The sequence below is a fragment of the Pangasianodon hypophthalmus genome, chromosome 3 (genome assembly GCF_027358585.1).
Source record: "Pangasianodon hypophthalmus isolate fPanHyp1 chromosome 3, fPanHyp1.pri, whole genome shotgun sequence".
Taxonomy (NCBI): Eukaryota; Metazoa; Chordata; class Actinopteri; order Siluriformes; family Pangasiidae; genus Pangasianodon; species Pangasianodon hypophthalmus.
In genome coordinates, this window is record NC_069712.1 from 28,713,977 (window position 1) to 28,733,202 (window position 19,226).

A 19,226-nucleotide genomic window follows, 5' to 3' on the forward strand; every position below is an offset into this window, starting at 1 on the left:
AAAAGTCTTTATTAATTACTGTACCTAATGTCCTTCCCTGGGAATACACACACTTTAGCGGTGATATACCTAGTCTTTTAGTAATGCTTGTAATAGAGAATATAGTCTTAGGAAAAGGTCCTACCAGCTTCCTAAAAGCTACCTGGAATTCTCTCTGAAAGGGAATCCGTCTGTAGTAGAGGGAGAGAGCTAGGGTGCTAGGTGAACCATTGTTTTCCTAAGCATGTACAATAAATCTGAGCATGTCTTTCCACACCATGTGCAAAGGTGTGGAATGTATCACAATGTTTTCTCCTGCATGTTAGGTAACACAGGCATGTTTGCTGATTGACAGGTAAAGCTCCACAAGCTCGTCCAGGCTACCAGATACCTGAACCCAATGGCTGCACATCCTCTTTGCTTGGTTTCCAGGTACCGGATAGTGTATGTGTCTTCTGAAGCATCACTAACAGACTAACACCAGCATGTGTTTCCATTTTCACTACAGGGCTCAGAATACGTATGGTAGTTATACCAACTATACACTATGGACAAGAGTTCTTTTAGGGTTCATTGGATAAATAAGGGAAGGGAAACACTCTGTTGTAGGGTTCTACATAGAATCTTTAAGGGTTCCTCTAGAAGTACAACTGAAGAATAAATCATGTACCTTTGATGGTACCACCCCAGTAATACAGTACAGTCTGGTATCTTCAATTATGAAAGTTATGAAGAGTAAATTTACACTCTTTCATCCAGCCCTTGGTTCTGCCCATGGGACAACCTCTTAAGTATTTCCCTTACAGAAAAAGTAAAACATCTTTAGGAAGCTAGAACAATCAAGCATCCAAACCCCCAAGGAACCCCTTTTTCTAAGAGCATATAATCAATTTAATGAAAATAAATAGTAGCTTTAAAAATCCTAGCATGCACTAATTCTACACAATGTTCTACCACAGTTCGACATGGGCATCCCAGCCATGACCAAGTGCTGTAACCAGCTGGACATGTGCTATGATACGTGTGGTTCCAACAAGTACCGTTGCGACACCAAGTTCCGCTGGTGCCTCCACAGCATCTGCGGTGATCTAAAGAAGAGCTTGGGCTTCGTGTCAAAGGTCGAAGGTGAGAAGTGCTTCAATGCGCACACCCATTACTCACACATTCACATTTGTGCTGGCTTGAAGTAAACAAGATAGGAGTATCATAGGAGCAAACTGTAGAGTGTGTGATATTGACACTATTAAAGATAAGGTAACTGTTCCTTTGCATTATGACATTCTATTGCACTTTGTACACTCTGACGTCTTCTCCTTTCTGGCTTATCTATGCTTGCTCTTTCTTTGTCTTATGATATGGTGCAACTTGTTTTTTGTTTTTTTTTGCACAATGTGTACCTGAGAATAATTTATGACAGTATAGATTGCCACTCTTTTCTCTCTCTCTCAGCTTGTGAGGCATTTGCGGATACCATGTACAACACGGTATGGACTCTGGGCTGCAGGCCGTTCATGAACAGCCAGAGGGCAGCCTGTATCTGTGAGGGAGAGGAGAAAGACGAGCTGTAAAACTACCACTCCTCCTGCCAAGCACAATGACTCACCATTACCAAGCGCCTTCAAACTCAACCAAAAAGAGCTCAGTACTCCATTGAGAGACTGGTGGTGCTAAAGACTCACATGGAGCAAACAACAATGAAATGCTTATATCCCAGAGTTCTCATCAGCCCTTTTTATTAATATACATGTATATAGAGCTATAGGTTTGGGTTTACAGGTTTACCTAAACTGTAAACTCCTGTGGTTCTCTGGGAGGAGAGCATTTCTTTAGTACTACTAGAAGGCCAATAGTTTAAGACGGGTCTGGTTAAGTTGTTCTGAATGAGGAGACAAATTAGAAGGAGCTTTCTACGGGTGGAATAATAATTCTAAAGTTAAGTCAAACAGCACATTACAACTAGTTGGAAGAACTTTTTTCAGTGTCTGTGTCCACCCCAGGCTAAATGCAATATATTCATAATTTATTAAAGTGTAGTGCTGCCATTCAAATTAAACTTTCACCCATTTATACAATCCAAACACTGGTATCTACATTGCAAAACAGTGGTTTCCTTTCACACAGATTTAAACATTGTAAGACAAGAATATCATTAACATGACTTCTGATGTATCTTCTAAACATTCCTAAGTTATTTTGAACTTTATGTTATTCTGAATAAATATCAGACTTGTGTGGCTCTTCACATAATGTAAATCTTTTCTCCATAAATGACTACAATGGCTTTATACCAAGGATGTAACCAAATACGAATATGTTAATTTCTAGGGTTAGTTTATATTTTGGGAAATTAGAAAATATCACAGGCATGTACAAACAAAAATAATACCAGCACAAGCAGGATCAAAAACACAGTCGCACATACATCTCCAGTTGAGACTAATTATGAACTGTACTGATGTAGCTGAGGTTGAGGAACTGTCAGACCCAGAACTCACACCCCATGCTAACTGTACTTACATTTTAACCTCTGGGATTTTTCCCAATGGGCATAGTGGTAGGGTTCTATTATTATTATTGTTATCATTATTATTATTATTATTATTATTATTAAAAACACACACATTTTTTTAAACAAGGTTTAGGCCACACCCACTTCAGGTTTAAATACACATGTAGATATTTAGAGCACTAAACAGATACAGATGCAAATAGTGGCATTACATTACACCCATATTATAGACATATAGTGTGTTAAGACATGCTGTTTTGGCACAGTCAGCTGTGACATTAGCACAGAATTCATTAACACAGAAGTTTAATACAGTAATACTTTTGTATGTTAACATGGCTGGAGAAGCTACAACAAATTGCAAGCAAAATCATATTAATCCACGTCAAACATAACTATATATATATAATTTATTATGAATATTCATTTAAAAAAAATCTGATGCCAAAGCTCTTGCATAGTAAAACTGGATGCAAACACTGCTGTCATGATAATGTGTAATAGACATAAATGTACATTCTGTATTAAAAGTTATATAAATATTCTGCAATATCTAAGAACTAGCTAAGAAAATACATGTGTTCATGCTTCAGTGCTTCCATTAACTCAGAGGCAAAACGAATGTGTGATGACGCCAGAGAGTGCGTCATTGGCTCAGATATACATGAGTGTGATGTCAGTGCATTTATGAGTGGAGTGGATGAATTGAGGCTGAGATGCCTGTGTGCAGTGATTCACTGAGTATCAGAATGGCAAAAATCATTCAGTTTCCAGTTGGCAGATGAAAGTATGAGGTTAATGGGTTCTATGTAAAAGGCATGGCATGGTAATGTTTAAGGGAACACAGAATAAATGTTCCCGATAGAGTGGTGGATGGCAGATTTGTGTGTGTGTGTGTGTGTGTGTGTGTGTGTGTGAGTGCATTACGGATCTGGCAGAATGAGAATGGGTCCTCCAGTTAGTGTGCGTTTCTCCTGGTGCTGCTCATTCCAGAGGTCTCGCCTCAGACGTCTGCGACAGCCCTGCGTGCAGCGTGACTCTCCTTCACCACACACCAGCACCCGGCAATGCAGGTACACCTCCTACACAGACAAAAAGGCACCGAGTCACTGTCTGAAGCCGACATACAGCATCAAATCACATACATACATTAGTTTTACTGTAGTTATGGGGTATTTTTATTATTGATTTGGTGGTGCTATAAATAGGTTTATTGATCTCTGTATCAACTAATGATTACGTCAGCACCCAACGGGAAATATTTTGGTTCTCAAACAAGCTTTATATATATACACATATGTATTTATTAATTTTTGTGAGGACAACCTAATGTAAACCAGCCCCACACAAACAGTAAAGAGTTATTTCATGTTCTCCTTCTCTCGCTTTCTGTCCCTAATGGCAAACTTTTTCATTTGATTCCCATTTGTGTGTGCCAGCAAGTTTTGTAAAGCCATAGGGTGTCCCATTACTCATTTCGGACTTCTAAATGAGGCTGGTGAAGCACCTTCAATAAGTCCTTTGGCAAAGCCCACATCAGTGGAGACTCAATGGTGGTCTCTTACCTAAAACCCCTTGTGACTGTTAATTAGCATTTGTTGCAGATTATAGCAGAAAGATATTTAAATTGATTTATTTTGCCTTTGCACTGAGCATGATTAGGGTTGCAAAAATACAAAACATCTGACTGAACAGAGTACAACTTATTACCTAATTTCATCTGTGTCTAATGTGATCTGCATAAAAGTACAAATTATGTGCATTATCTTCACTGCATTATATGATCTGCATAAAAGTACAAACAGATGATTGCACTGACAAAAAGACTCCAATTTTGTGTGTTTGAATGGAAAATGAGTTTGGAAAAAGTTTCATTGGATATCACACAAGCATTTGACTCGAATCTGGCACACGAGTTTGTGACTGCTGTCACGTCAATCTACCCTTGAGGACTCAAGGATTAGCTTACCGTGTCAGCAAAGGAGGACAGCAGGGCTTAGGGTAATACATGGAATAGGTCTTCTCAGTCTCAGACAGTTGACTGCAGAAAGCCTGTCTGTGTGTGCACTTTCACTCACCCTGTTGTCACTGCCAATGAACTTGAAGACAGGAACCTGGTAGTGTTTGGAGAGCTGATCTTTAGCTGAGAGCTGGCGTACTGTCTCATCCGAAATACAGCTGACAGAAAGAAAACAGGCTAAATAGTCTACATTTTCTGTTCTAGTGGAGCATCTCCAGTTCTACTGGAACATCATGTTTGTAACCAGACCTCCACGTAGCTAATTGCTGTTGTTCTTCAACTCATTGGCCATAATCAAGCATTGACTGAAAACAGCTGAAAAATAACCAGCCAAACCAACTACGGAGGCCCTTTGAGGACTAACACCACATGATTATAGGGAAAGATTACTGACCGGGTCTACTGGACAAGTGCCCAGGTGCCCTGGTCACTAGCGGGCTCTTGATCAGCATGGATTAGAAGTGAATTAAGCCTTTAAACCCCAGGCAATGAATGTAATGTCACAAAATCTGAAACAAATTTTGAAAAATTATTGTTGTGTGGGTGTGATTTTGCAACCAAGGTCCTACCTATTTTTAACTGGAGCTAGATAAGTGGATTAAAAAGAAAACATGGATAACCACAAAAAACTAAGTGTGTCAATGAATAGAAAAGTTGAAAAGGAAGAGAAGTCATAGTACAAATCCAAACTAAAATGGGACAAAGAAGACTCAATATGTTGTCACTGTTGGCCAATAAGTCAGAGCTTGTTAAAGACGTTGTCCTTGTCTGAAATAAATCATTTTGGAGAACAGAATCTTAAGTACAGGGCCTCTTATTACCCAAATCACTCACCCGTCTTTAATGAGGTAATATTTGAGGACTTGTTCAGCTTTGGGGCCAGGCGTGGCGAAGCAGGTCTCCACAAGTGCAGCAAGGCCCTCCACATGCTCACGTGGCTCCACGCCAAAGTACAGCGCATCACGTAAACGCAGCTGAGGAGGACTGTTGTACGGCTCGGAGAACTCTGCGCTCTTAAACAGCTCCAGTGTGAAGGGGAAGATGCCTTCACTGTGTGCTGACAGCTCCAGTGCAGAGCTGCGTACACTGGGAAGGTAACCATCTGATACATCATAGTGACCCGGGAACTCACAAGTTATGGGCAGCAAAAGCTTGCTGGTGCGTACAATTAGATCTCCACTGCTGGTCGGACTTGACTTTGGCAGTCCGGTGACCAGATTTGTGCCAGTAATTTTGCCATCAATTACCTAGAGATAGACAGAAAAACTTTGTAGCAAGAGGTCCACAGGATCTAGTAAAGGGTGATAGCCAGGATATTTTAGCCCAAAATCTTGTTGCCTCTGCCAAGAGATAAGGTAAGATAATGACTCCAAGCACACACCAAATCAACACAGAAAAGATTACAGGCACTCATCCATCTTAGTCTCTGGATTTGAACCTTATTAAAAACCAAAGTACACAATCCTATAAAGAAGATTAATCTTGCCAACAACTGACCATCCGGTTCTATACCAAGTTACAAGTTTGTCCATGTGTGCAGCCTATTAACAATGAATTGCTACTATTCTTCACTCTTCTATATTATTAACATGGATTAATACAAGTGAAAGCCTGTTGGCACAAAATCCTGTATTTTCTTATGAAAGTTTTACTCAGGTGAGTTCCTGAGTGAGCCAAAACACCTCCTATGACAAATGAAAATTATTAGTGGCTGTCATGTTTCTCCTCACCTTGACCACGGTGCCGCAGGTCTTCAGGCTGAAATGAAGGTTGATGTGAGTGCCATTAGAAACTCCGCGACATGAGGAATTTGACAAAAAGAGCTCCAGGCCACCCACAAGGTCTTTGGGAACAGACACATCAATAGCGCTGGGATCGCAATGCACAGGCACTAGACAGGAAATAAACACACCATTTTAACTTCAATAATCCAATGGAAGTATCTAACCGATTTCCAAGTAAAAGCTGTTAAACCCTGTGTCAACTTGTTTCAGTGCTTCCACAACTCTAATTCTAGACCCACAGTAACCCTAGCATATACACCTCACCCTAGCCCCAACTTAACCCCAACCCTATCACAAACGTAGCCCAACCCTAACCCTGGGCCAACTTGAACACCAGCTCGGCCCTATACCCAACCCAACCATAAGCCTTGGCAAACCCCTAACCCTAGCCCAATCCTAAACCTAACTCAATCCCTAACCAACCATAAGCCTTGGCAAACCCTAACCCTTACCCAATCCTAAACATAGCTCAATCCCAAACCAACCATAAGCCTTGGCAAACCCTAACCCTTACCCAATCCTAAACATAGCTCAATCCCAAACCAACCATAAGCCTTGGCAAACCCTACACCTAGAACCATCCTAAACCTAACTCAATCCCTAACCAACCATAAGCCTTGGCAAACCCTAACCCTAGCCCAATCCTAAACCTAGCTCAATCCCTAACCAACCATAAGCCTTGGCAAACCCTAACCCTAGCCCAATCCTAAACCTAGCTCAATCCCTAACCAACCATAAGCCTTGCCCCCAACTTACCCTGGCCCAACTGTAACTTTAGCCAGACTCAAACTCTAGCAAAACCCTAACCCTAACCCCAACCCCACCACACTCCCAGCTCAACCCTAACCCTAGGCAACCCAAACTCAAGCCCAGTCCTAACCCTATCTCAACCCTAACCCTAATCCAAAATTAACCCAAGCCCAATCTAAACCTAGCCCAAGCCCAGAGAATTATTTTTTCTCAGTGAGAAAAGAAAAGGTCTCCAAATCAGAATTTAGATATTTAGTTCCCACAGAGTACACACATACACTTAGGAAAATAGATACATATGAGTGCAGTCTAGCTGACCCTGACAGCTTCGCTCGTCCTTCCCCAGTGTTAGACCTCGTGGACAATGACAGTAATACGAGTCATCCTCTGATGAGCAGCCATGGCTACAGCCTCCATTCACATTGTGGCAGCCTGCAATCTCTGCATGCAACCATAAACACCATAAATGAACAACATTATCAGCGTGAAGTTTATTTTGTATTAACTTTAAGCTAAATCTGAATCAGTCTTACCATTGCAGGTCCGGCCATCGGCATCCAGTACTCGGCCTGGGCCACACTCACACCGTCGTGAGCCCTTGGTGTTCATACACATTTCAGCACATCCACCATTGTTACTCTCACACTCATTTATATCTTTTGTCAAAAACAAGAAAGAAGTTTTTTTGAGAAAGAAAAAGTGAAGAGATGGGAAGACAATTGTGAGTAAATGACAGCAGGGAGGCTAAATAACTAAACAATGGTTTACCGTGTGACAGCTTGGGGCTGGTAGTTACTTAATATTGAATGGAGAGTTAGGAGAAATCAAATACAGCACTTTCTTTTATTTCTCTCTCATTCAAGGAGAGAGTGGTAGCAGGGGGGGATCAACCAGCATTCAAGTTGATAAGACAGTAATTACACGACAGGGCTTTTGTGAAATGGCTGTCATTCCCTATTAAATGACACGGTTATATCTATCCTGTCTTTTTCCTTTTCTGATTCTGCCCTGTTGTCAGTATTAATCTCTGCTATTATAATGCAGTGGACAAGTGTTTTTTTTTTTCAGTTCTTTCTGCACAGCTTAGAAAAATTTAAATTACACTCGATTTCTTAGTATCACTTTACCACTACCCATTACCCTAGTCTTTCACCAATGTTTATTCATCAGCAAAATTAAACTTCAAGATTAAACCAATTCCCCTGCCTTATTAATACTAAACATTTAAATACAACATGGTTGGCTGAAAACCTTCTTAGACATTTTCCTACTATCCATCCCTCAATGTCTCTTGGCTCACCCAGACAAGTCTGGGAGTCTGGCCCCAGAACAGTCCCAGCAGGACAATGGCATTCTAGTTGCAGTGGACAGTCTGGACCAGTGCACTCCACCTCATCACAGATGTCATAGAAATCTACCACACACAAAAAATGATCCATGCTTATATTCTCAGCAATTAAGTCAAAGAAGGAAGCAAAAATGTAGAAATGGCATGCAGGCAGGCAGACTTACGACCACAGTACACGTGGAAGCATACTGAAGGGCGCGGCAGGCGGTATACATAGTAACCCCTGGGACAAGCTTTCACATCCACCGTCCCACGCCAATGGCAGCAGTCATCATTGAAGCTTGCACATGTAGGCAATGTGACGATGCCATCAGAAGGCAGTGGGTGGGTGCCGTTGAGCCAGATCGGTGCGTGAGTGCCACAGTGGTTCTCCTCGATGCAAAAATTTGGCATGGCATCACCGGCCATACCAGTGAAGCGGTACCACTCACCAGCTACATGGCGGTCACACAAGGGCACACCAGCTGAGTTGTTGACATGGTAGTCAGTATTCCTCCAGGGCTCATTCAGACTGATGTAGGCCGAGCAGGGATCTGGAGCTGGCCATGGACGAAGGTATGAAAATGGGAGACTATAGTGTATTTCATCCAAAAATGAGCATGTCTAAGTATAAACACAAAAGGACTAGCATGGATCTACAAAATTTCCATCTATGTGGAATTTTTCATGCGAGTTTGTACATAAATATTTTTTTCTAAGCAGTGAATGAATAAATCCATACTAACCCTCAGGCAGGGAATAATCCATATAGGCTTAAAGGAAGGTAATACATGTACTAACTAAGCACAGGAAAAACTGTCATCCAGTGAGTCAGTATGAAAGCAATTTGGTCTTGTGAAGTCAGACTCAATAATGTAGAATCTTTTCTTCTCATTCAGGTGAGAAGTTTTCAGAGAAAGCCTCAATTCAGAGAATGAATAAGCACTGGGTAATCAATATTTCTCTCTCTACAAACTCATTAAGATGGTAAGTAAGTGGTGCATGTGTCCTGCTGTAAATGACAGACGATGTGCAGTGAACTGAGTAATGCCTAGAATAACCTATAGAGAAGCGGTTGAGTGGTCTTTGAGATCCACCCATGCAGAATTTAAAACAAAACCGTGCTTCTGGTAAAACGTGACCTTTTACTATAGTCTGGCTCCAGCTACAGGTATTAGAGGAAAAAGTCCCACAACTGAATTTCTTAAACACTTAAGGAAACCGTCCCAGCAATGTTGCACTAAAATTCATTAACAGAACATTGGATTGGACTGTTTAGGTTTATTTGGGTTGCAATGAGCTAACAGAAAAATTTTAATTTTTAGCATAAATCTTTAGAGATTAAAACTAGCTCAACTCCTGAGAGTCCACATACAAATCCATTATTATGGACTCTCCTAGTGGAAAGAATATATAGTATTCCTCAACCCTGCACTTCCTTTTCACCATCAAAAGCAGTCAGAGCAGTAGAGAACAATCTAGTGACAGCAGGCAGACTGCAGAGAGGTCTATCTCTTTAGGATGTTCTGCTAATACGGGAAGTACTGGAGGCCAAGGATCAGGTCAAGGTGACACGCTGTAAACACAAGATTCCCGTATACTGCCAAAATAAATCATTTCAACTCCCTCCTCCCCATCTGTTGCCTCATCCAGCATCTTTTTCATCCCTTCAACAAAGAATGGAATTTGGTTTATAACTCAAGGCTAGGGGAGACGTACTTTAACTGACAGGCTACATTACACGTAGTCCTATGTCAACCAAAAAAAAATCAGTTAAAAATCAACAACACATCAACAACTCCACATAAATGTGTTCATAGCACAAGAAAATGATCTGAACATGATATATATCACTTGAAAAACAGATCATGTGACTGATAATTATTTATTATAATTAATAAATAATTAGCATAATTATTTCCTAATTACAGTTTTTACCATACAGCGTCTTGGATAAATAATCAACCCCTTGTACTTTTTGACATTTTGTAGTGTTAAAATGTGGAACTGAAATGGACTTAATTGGGGTTATATGTCAAACTTTTAGCTTGCTAATGAAAAATTACATATTTGCACAGTAGCTGAGATTTTGCCCCATGGTGAAATAATGGAAACTAGCTCTTTTTTCATATTTTCATTTCAATGACAGCCCACAAGATGATTTTAATTTAGAACATGGATTCTAAATTTGTTTGGAGGGCCAGATTATTGGGCCAGTCCTAACCCACAGGCTGTATGTTTGACACTCTTGGTCTAGAATTTGCGTGGCAAGCCTTGAGACTTACAAAAAAATGAAATTCAGCAAATCACTGTCAACAAGTTCCCTCATTGCTGTGTGTATCTCCAGGTAGTCACTCAAATAACCTTCATAAGTTTATGAAATACTGTGGACCAACAGAGAAAATGCCCAAGATAGCCAGCTTTCAAGTGAAAATATGAAACTTCAACATCAAGTATTTATGAAACATTACACAAGTTAAAAATGCAGTGCACGTACCTGTAATCTGATCAGTGGCCACAGTCTGGACGGCCGACAGAGCTATGAGGACATCCATCAGCAAAGTCAACGGCATGGTGACTTCAGTCTAACACGAGATTGCACGGGGGTCTGTTGTGAGAACTGTGGAAAAGGGCAGGGTCTTTAAATTTGGAGTGTGTACATGAGGGATGGGTCCGTGTCAGAGTTGTGTACTGTGCAGTATAAGATAGGCCATCTGTCTCACCTTGACCTTCAGTCCTGTCCTCAATCCCCATACAACACACACCTCCGGCCAGTGACAGGATCATCCTTTCATTGTTCCCAAACCAATCAGTCCACCATTGAGCTCATACATAATCCACATACAGATCCTGGCAGCTGCCCAGAACTCCCTTAATCATTGACACTGCAATTTCAATCAGTCCTGGCAGCAAAGACCTGACCAAAGCAAGTTTTGCCCATGTTTAATTAAATGAATTGCTTCTTTAATCAGTGGGGCCATTAAGAAGCATGAGCTGGAATGTGTCAAGCTTCATTTGAGATTACTGCATGTGGTTCAATAGGACCATCTTCTTAAAATCTTTGCACCAGTCCTTGGGTGTTAACAAAAACAAGATGTAGACACAGAAGAATATATCCTATTTGAGGAGCATCAAATCACCATAATAAAGAGCACTTAATTATTCATATAATCTAACATTTGTACAGACATCTGAGCTGTAAATTCCATTTTTTATTGGGTAGGAAGCAAGACTACAGGAAGAACAAGAGCAAAGGATGCAGATTTGAGAAGGTCAAGGCTCGGCTGTTCAGTCCTGATGTAAACATGTTAAATTAAGCTGAACCCCAAACCAGGCTTTAACCATGTGGTTTGTTCAACTGTTCTTTTCTCAAGTTTACGCAGTATTACAAAGTGCAACACTTGTATCACGGATACTTACTATGAATATTACACCACACTATATACATTTTACATGATTTTGGTATTAGTGTTTTAAAGAAAATCATAATTACAAAGACAGAAAAACATGACTCTCAGTTCCAAAACTGGATAAGTATTTATTGATAAGTGAATTACATTTCTCTTTTATACACATTTCATAAATGATACAGGAGTTTACATTTTTATTTTTATAGTCTTCCAATATCACAGCATCTGATGCTATTGATAAAAACAAACATGAAATGAAGAAAATACATTAATGTGAAAATGAGATCCTGCTTTACTCATATTGATATATATTTTGTAATTTTTAACTTTATTTTCTTAAGTGCACGTGGTAAAAATGTAAAATAATGCACTCCTCTGAAACGTAATTCATGTGCTATGGAAAAATTGTGGGCTTATGAAGAGGTATTAGAAAGCTATAAATGGATAGAGAGAGAGGAGAGAGAGAGAGAGATACAAAAAAAGAAAAAGAGTGATGCGTGGCTGGACGTTGGCTGCCTATCGATCTTTCAGGGCAGTCTCAAAGCACATGGAAAGAAATAAAACTGCACTAAATCCTCAACAAACCAGTATTCTGTAATCTTTGCAGCTTTTTTTGGGTCATTGTTATATAATTTCCCCATGTAAACATTACATTCATGCAACACCCGCTTTAGAATAAATTCCATATATTACATATACTCTTGTAAAAAATTAAAGGCAAAGCAAACAAAGGCAAACCCTTATAGAAAACAAACAACAAAAAAAGTAAAAATGCTCAATGGTGATAAAGACTGAGGCATTGAACAGTGAGAATGATTTTGGTATCAGCTTTGCAGGTCATTCCAGGAAGTGTTTTTTTAGACACCGTCCCTGCCCTCGCTTCCCTCTGTGCGTGCAACAGCATACAAAGATTTATGATTATTGACGGTATGAGGACAAGAGGCCAAGGGGGCACAGGAAGGTGATTGATTTACTCATATTGATCAGGACCGATATTAATGGGAATTACTCAAATGCACTCATGGAGTCGTACAAAAACAGTTACACTGACAATCAGCCTGTCCTTATTGATGAAGCCGTATATCGATGATACGTTCTTACTGTGACAGCATTTCTAAACTTTGCGTAATGACAGCTGAGAGCAGCAAAACCTGTTCCAAATGAAATATAGAAGCGATTATTGAGCTACCTGTGATAGCTTCAGTTTTATCATCATGCACTAGTCCACTGCAGTCTCTGCAACCATACACCAATACTCACATCCAGGCTAGCCGTCTCCACAACAACTCAATTTCATCTTGCTTATTCAGATGTGGCCTTTCTAGGATTAATATGACTGTGCTTTTCATTCCTATAAATGTCAAAATTTGCGAGACACATTCCTTCAAATCACTGTGACATATTTCCAGACTTGCAGTCATGCACAGTGTATAACATTTCGCTGATTAAATAAGTAAGCCATGTATTACATCAGACAGCACCGTTCTGCTCCAGGTCTCTTAAACATGAAGGATCCAGACAATCCCTTAGCTCACTTAGCCATGTTGAGCCACTGGACATGAGTGGTGTGACTGCCTGGAGGCATGGACTGATGGTGAACTGCATGACAGGAGAAGACAATATCCAAGAAAAAACTTCCCATTTGCAGCACACAAGGCCAACATGCAGCATTAGGCTTCAAAATATTACTGCAAGGGAGATGGCAAGGCTGTTAGATATATTAATCAGCATGTCGGAGCAAATATTGCGTGAGTGTGCTGCAGAAACCTTGTTACTTAAAAACATATTTTCTAAACATTCTTCATTCTTATATCTTTTGGAAAACGTGATGTATTTTCTATGTATTTTCTTTACAATGATGTATGCTGACACCTTAATAGCTAAAAAGGGTTTCTTTTTGGAGATATGCGGCATCGGCAGCACACCTGACTGCATGAAGGAAGATATTAGTAAGATATCCATACAACATAACCCTCTGAAGGTACACTAATGCATACAGGTTCATCTGAGACACAAATTTGAGTTATGACGTGATTCCTACCCAACTTTGAACAGAGCACCATGTCCAGAAGAAATGCATTTACGTCTTGTTGTATGAAAAAAATAAATAAATAAATGCAGTGTGCATATTCAAGCAATCCAATATTCCATCCACAGATTTTACTACTTCGGAATGCGTCTGCGCTAAAGCCTGTACCCTAATGACGCCATGTTCTAGATGAAAGGATGCAAAAGTCACGCGCTACAGCATGCCGCAAAATTGTGCGAGAAACCAACTAAGCCTAGGATCTAATATATTACACGGTTCTCTTCACACTTCAGTATATTCTTGGCATACAGAGGAGCTGTGCAGCTGTTTTGTCTCTGTTTTTTTTTTTTTTTTTTTTTATGCAATCGTATGATACAGTAAACAGCCCAGGAAAAGTCTTGAAGGATGGATGTGTCTGGCTCGTAGGGGCTGAGGCTGAGAGACCAGAACGTGGCTGCACAGGGGAATAGGAGCGCCCTGATCAGCATGCTGCACGGGGTGCTGTGAGGCACTGTGGGTAACAGTTTTCTGGCACAGAAAAGAAGAGGAAACCTTCTGAATCTGTCACTTTTGTAATCCTCTGTTAATCTCCACAGGTTTCAAAGCAAAAGGCGCATATGTGGACTAATTCACTGTCACCATTCATAGCTTGCATTCGTAATTAAACATTGTGTGCGTGTTAAGCGTGGTAATTCTGTAATTTAATATCAAGAGCTGTATGTATGAGGAAAATGGCCTGATCCGGTGTACTGATGTGCAATGCAAGTCTTACGCTGACGTGATGATCAGATGTCAGGTTAAAAAAAAGAAGAACTCCTCCACCAATATGAAAGAAAAAGCTTAGTTCAATTCCTCACCCATTATAACAAATAATATAATATAATATAATATAATATAATATAATATAATATAATATATGGCTTTCAAAATAAAAAGTGCCAAATTTTTTTTGTTTTTTTCTTTTTCTTTCTTTCTTTTTTTTTTTTTTTTTTTGAATAATTGAACACACAGTGATGTTTAGCCGTTAGACTTCTGGTCTGCAGCTTGCAACAGGTCTGTACAGGAAGTGATGCTCATCACGTAACCCCTTCTCCTTGTACACACTTAGCAGCAGTGTGGTTGAACCCCTGTTACAGCTCTGTAATTTGCACAGCAGAGCGTGTCCGTCATGCTAAGGATGCAACTGGAGACACAGGGAGATGTGGCGGCAGTCCAGAGTCTCAGCCACTAAAGGACAGGAGGGGACAGGGAGATAGAGGACAACTCTGCTCCACGCAGGGACGTTGGGTCAAAAATAGCTCTCCTGCATTTGATTGTCCCCCCAACAACAATGTCCAGGGCTGAAAAAAAAAGCCCAAAGGCCCAAGATCTTTCCTGTGCCAGATATACAACTCCACTGTAAAAAATAGGTCTTTAGAGGTTTTCTTTTTAAAGTACGTTTTAGAAGTGCTGAACCACAGAGCATGTGTCTGCATGTGTTGTTTATTCAGCATGTCTGGGAGATATTGTGTCCATACCCAGAGGTCACTTCCTGTTAGGCATCAGGAGCTTCCTGTAGGCTGCTGCTGTTCTCTCTTTGTTCCTGTAGCGTTACCAGAGCGCACAGGTCTGCAGGCACAACTAGCAACTTTGCCCTCCAGCAACTCCAGCAGAGGGGCTTCAGGTGTCGTTCTTTCTTTCGTTGGATTTCATTCCATCCCCTCCTCCTCTACTTTGACTCGCCATGTTTAAGCAGTTTTCAAAACCAAATTATAGAACATAAAAACAGTAGTAACTTTAAAAAAAACAAAAAAAACTCCAATTCATGTCAGAAAGAAAAAAAATTGAAAAAGAGGTGGCAGGGGAAACAAAAAAAAACAGGAAATGACAGAAGAGTGGGCTGAGAGGGAGAGGGAAAAGGAGAAAGAGAGGAAGGAGGGAAGGAGAGAGAAGGGAGAAGGAAAGGGGGAAGGAGGAAGGGAGGCTTTCACTTCCTCACATCAATCCTTGCTGGTGCCAATCTGCTGGATGGGGAGGTGCAGCTGGAGAGGATCTCTCAGGCGCTTCAGGTCCAACTCGGCCTGAGAAAGAGGGAGATGATGGAGGAATAGAGAAAGAGAGAGAGGAGAAAGAGAGAGGAGTCAGGGAGGGAGGAATTTGGGAAGGAGAAAGTCAGGGTCATTCAGGCAGAGGAGTGTTATTTTTAAGTGCAGGGATAATTGGGTGTGTGTGGTGTGTGTGTGTGTGTCAGCACACCTCAGCAATAGCGTCCTTCAGTTTGTTGTACTTTTCAATGTCAAAGCGTGTCCTCTTCACTCCCTTGTGGAAGAACAGCAGATACTGTCTGTCTCTGGCATCAGGGTAGATGTACTCCTGTAAGTGGGCACACACAGCACGAGGTCACACAAAACACAACACACTTCTCTTTCATTAAAAAAAAAAGACAGATATATCAAACATCATTATGCCCCAACTTGACACAAAAGAAGTCTGCCTATGTTTGGCAGGAACTACATCCAATCAAGTGAGAGAGAAAGAGTGAGTGAGAGAGAGAGAGAGAGAAAGAGAGTGGTATATTATATTATACCTTATACCACAGTGCGGTTGTATGCTCGAATCTGATTGGTCAGTAGGTGTGCATTATTTTCGTATAATAGCACAGCTCAGAAAGTAGTTCCGGCTGTGAACGAATGCGCTCGTTCTAATACGCGATTGTTTCTATAGTAACAGCTTATACACAGGGACTTGTATGGTGGACACTCCACAAAATCTAAGACTAATAATAAATGGATTAAAAAAAACATATAATCACTGATGTGGTGATGTTTTTCAGGAGATATTTATTTAACATTTATGGAAGGAGTCTCAGTTGTAAGCATTGTCACAGTCAAAGTTTCCCAGCTCAGGAAAGTCTTCAGGACAAAGGAGTTTACACACTTTCCGGGTTTTCAATAAAATGAAGACTGCATTTTGAGAGACACGGGGTGGGGGGGTGGGCGAGTAAGGGAATGACTGTTGATAGCAGCTATAACGTAGGTGAGAACAGGAACTAATGTGTCTCTCAGATGTTCCACAATATTAAATATAACTATAAACTGTTAAAAAGAACACAAGTGTCATTCAGTAACGAATTAAACATTGTAATTGTTGGCAAATCGCTGTGGTATATAAGTGGACTAACACACTCTGCCTGCGCGTCGTGCCGCATCACACCCCCCGGCGTGCATTATTTTCGTATAACAGCACAGTCTGTCTGGTGTTATTCCTTACATTACATCACTCAGAACTGATTGAGTTGTAGCTTTTTCTTGCTGACAAGGTAATAGCATTTTTTTTGTTCTCTAATTTGATGGGAAGCAATGATTTATTCCTGTTGTGGAGTTTGTACCATAACTCATTTGAGAAGTTGTTTGTCTAATTTGTCTTAATTTATGGATTTGTTTTTGATTGATTTCTTTCAGGACATAAATATGAATGACAAAATTCTTATTAAATTTGTGTGAGTAGTTGAATAAATAAGCAATTTAAACTTGACAATGTAATCCGTATAGAAAAGTGCAGTAACTCCTGCCAGTTATATGATTTAGAGCCAGTTGAGGTTCACAATAGGGAGTCTCTTTATATGGAAATTTACAGAAACTCAGGAGTACGAGCAGGATACATGGTTTTCTGAACTACCTGGATTTTCGTGAACATCACATTTCTTGTGTAAATGCTCCTGTGAGGAAATTCTGAATAAATCAGTTCGGATCCAGCTTGATCAATGTTAGATGGAGTTCTATAGTTTCAATCCATGGTTTGACATAAGCATATTTGTAATTCTGATTTATGTAGTCCTGCCCAGCAGCTCACTACAAAAACCATTCCTGAACAATTTCTGCAGTGTGGCAGGGTGCATTATCCTGCTGAAAGAGGCCACTGCCATTAGGGACTAATGATGCCATGAAGGGGTGTACTTGGTCTGCAACAATGTTTAGGTAGGTGGTACGTATCAAAGTAACATCCACATGAATGCCAGCACCCAAGGTTTCCCAGCAGAACATTGCCCAGAGCATCACACTGCCTCCACCGGCTTGTCGTCTTCTCATAGCGCATCCTGGTGCCATCTCTTCCCCAGATAAGCGACACACACGCACCCGGCTGTTCACATGATGTAAAAGAAAACGTGATTCTTCGGACCAGGCCACCTTCTTCCACTGTTCCATGGTCCAGTTCTGATGCTCATGTGCCCATTGTAGGTGCTTTCGGTGGTGGACACGGGTCAGCATGGGCACTCTGACCAGTCTGTGGCTACGCAGCCCCATGCACATCAAGCTGCGATGAACTGTGTGTTCTTACACCTTTATATCATAGCCAGCATTAACTTTTTCAGCAATTTGTGTTACAGTAGCTCTTGTGTGGGACGGGACCACACGAGCTAGCCTACGCTCCCCACGTGCATCAATGAGTCTTGGGCACCCAGGTGCCATTGTAACAACATGAATGATATTCACCTGTCAGTGGTTTTAATGTTATGGCTGATAATGTTACGGCTGTTAACGAGGTTCTTGGTGGCTTGATGGCATCTTACCTGGCGTGTGAGCACGAAGTAGGCATACATGGCCATGGCTGTGCCATAGGTAATGAAATAGGTGACGGGCTCCATGATATCCCACGAGTACTCCCACCAGGTTAGCCGTGCCAGCACGCCAAACTGGGTGGCCATATATGCCATGCCTCCCCACAGCACCCAGGTGGTCCGACGCTCTGCTTTCCTGCTCAGCTCCTCTTTCACCTGAGACGCACGGCACACAAAAAATAAGCATTTACTTGACAAGTCTACAGTATAATGAACATCAGGTCAGTCTGCTGGGATTAAATTTTTAAATTTTGATTAGGTTTTCTCAGTGCTAGATCCAGGAATACAAAATTTGCTTACATTCTGGTAATGCTGACATGAATTGATGAATAATGATTATGACCACGTAATCACCAGTGCAAGGCGATATCACATTACACTTTTCTCTGAAAAATCATTACTCACAGTAATAGATTGGATATTAGAATATACTGTAGTTTTGTACATAATGCTTAATTTAGTTTTTATATTCTGTACATCATTACATGTCATGTAACCTGAAAACTCGTCAATTCTTCTCTGTATAAACGTACAGTGTTATTATAATAGCCTTATAAGGCAATAGCGACCTATACACGGCTTCGCTGTAGCGATATATACATCTCTGTATCTTTCAAAATGCTGTCAGTTTACATCAGTCCTTACAAATGCAAGTCACCTTTTCTAGTGGGCGAAGCTGGGAGTTGAGATCCTCCAGTCGGCCAATCAGCTCTCTCTCTTTGCTCAGCTGATGCTCCTCTATGCGCAGAGTAGTGTAGAGCTGCTGCACCAGAAGCTTCACATCGTTCAGTCGCTCTGCCTCCTCATGCGGCAACAACTCT

General features: G+C 40.8%; 3 protein-coding genes across 5 annotated transcripts in view; 1 reads left to right on the forward strand and 2 right to left on the reverse strand.

Annotated features, from left to right (window-relative positions):
• Positions 1-2,226, forward strand: part of pla2g12b (phospholipase A2, group XIIB) — a 3,081-nt gene extending 855 nt beyond the window's left edge. Inside the window, exons 2-4 of one of the 2 annotated variants that reach the window (XM_026939322.3) lie at positions 335-411; positions 939-1,104; positions 1,429-2,226. In XM_026939322.3, coding sequence (XP_026795123.1) covers positions 335-411; positions 939-1,104; positions 1,429-1,547 — 362 coding nt within the window. In that variant the 3' untranslated portion in view covers positions 1,548-2,226. Of the gene's footprint in view, positions 1-334; positions 424-938; positions 1,105-1,428 lie in introns of both variants that reach the window. The other variant, XM_026939321.3, reaches the window with a different exon arrangement.
• oit3 (oncoprotein induced transcript 3) lies at positions 1,621-11,754 on the reverse strand. Of its 2 annotated transcripts, none has more exons than XM_053232523.1 (9): positions 10,867-11,298; positions 8,555-8,929; positions 8,343-8,456; positions 7,576-7,698; positions 7,361-7,483; positions 6,239-6,399; positions 5,343-5,755; positions 4,567-4,666; positions 1,621-3,570 (listed from the first exon to the last, which is right to left on the reverse strand). In XM_053232523.1, the coding sequence occupies exons 1-9, from the start codon at positions 10,940-10,942 to the stop codon at positions 3,412-3,414; spliced, it is 1,644 nt and encodes a 547-aa protein (XP_053088498.1). In that variant the 5' UTR covers positions 10,943-11,298; the 3' UTR covers positions 1,621-3,411. The 2 variants fall into 2 exon arrangements, 1 of the variants encoding a protein (XP_053088498.1); XR_008301418.1 differs by lacking the exon at positions 1,621-3,570 and adding an exon at positions 4,903-5,017 and having other exon boundaries at positions 10,867-11,754.
• Positions 11,755-11,883: 129 nt separating this feature from the next.
• mcu (mitochondrial calcium uniporter) overlaps positions 11,884-19,226 on the reverse strand; it is a 57,379-nt gene continuing 50,036 nt past the window's right edge. The window contains exons 6-9 of the mRNA XM_026939354.3: positions 19,064-19,224; positions 18,358-18,561; positions 16,044-16,160; positions 11,884-15,868 (exon numbers count right to left, since the gene is read on the reverse strand). Of these exons, the coding sequence (XP_026795155.3) occupies positions 15,788-15,868; positions 16,044-16,160; positions 18,358-18,561; positions 19,064-19,224 (563 nt within the window). The 3' untranslated portion in view covers positions 11,884-15,787. The remainder of the gene's footprint in view (positions 15,869-16,043; positions 16,161-18,357; positions 18,562-19,063; positions 19,225-19,226) is intronic.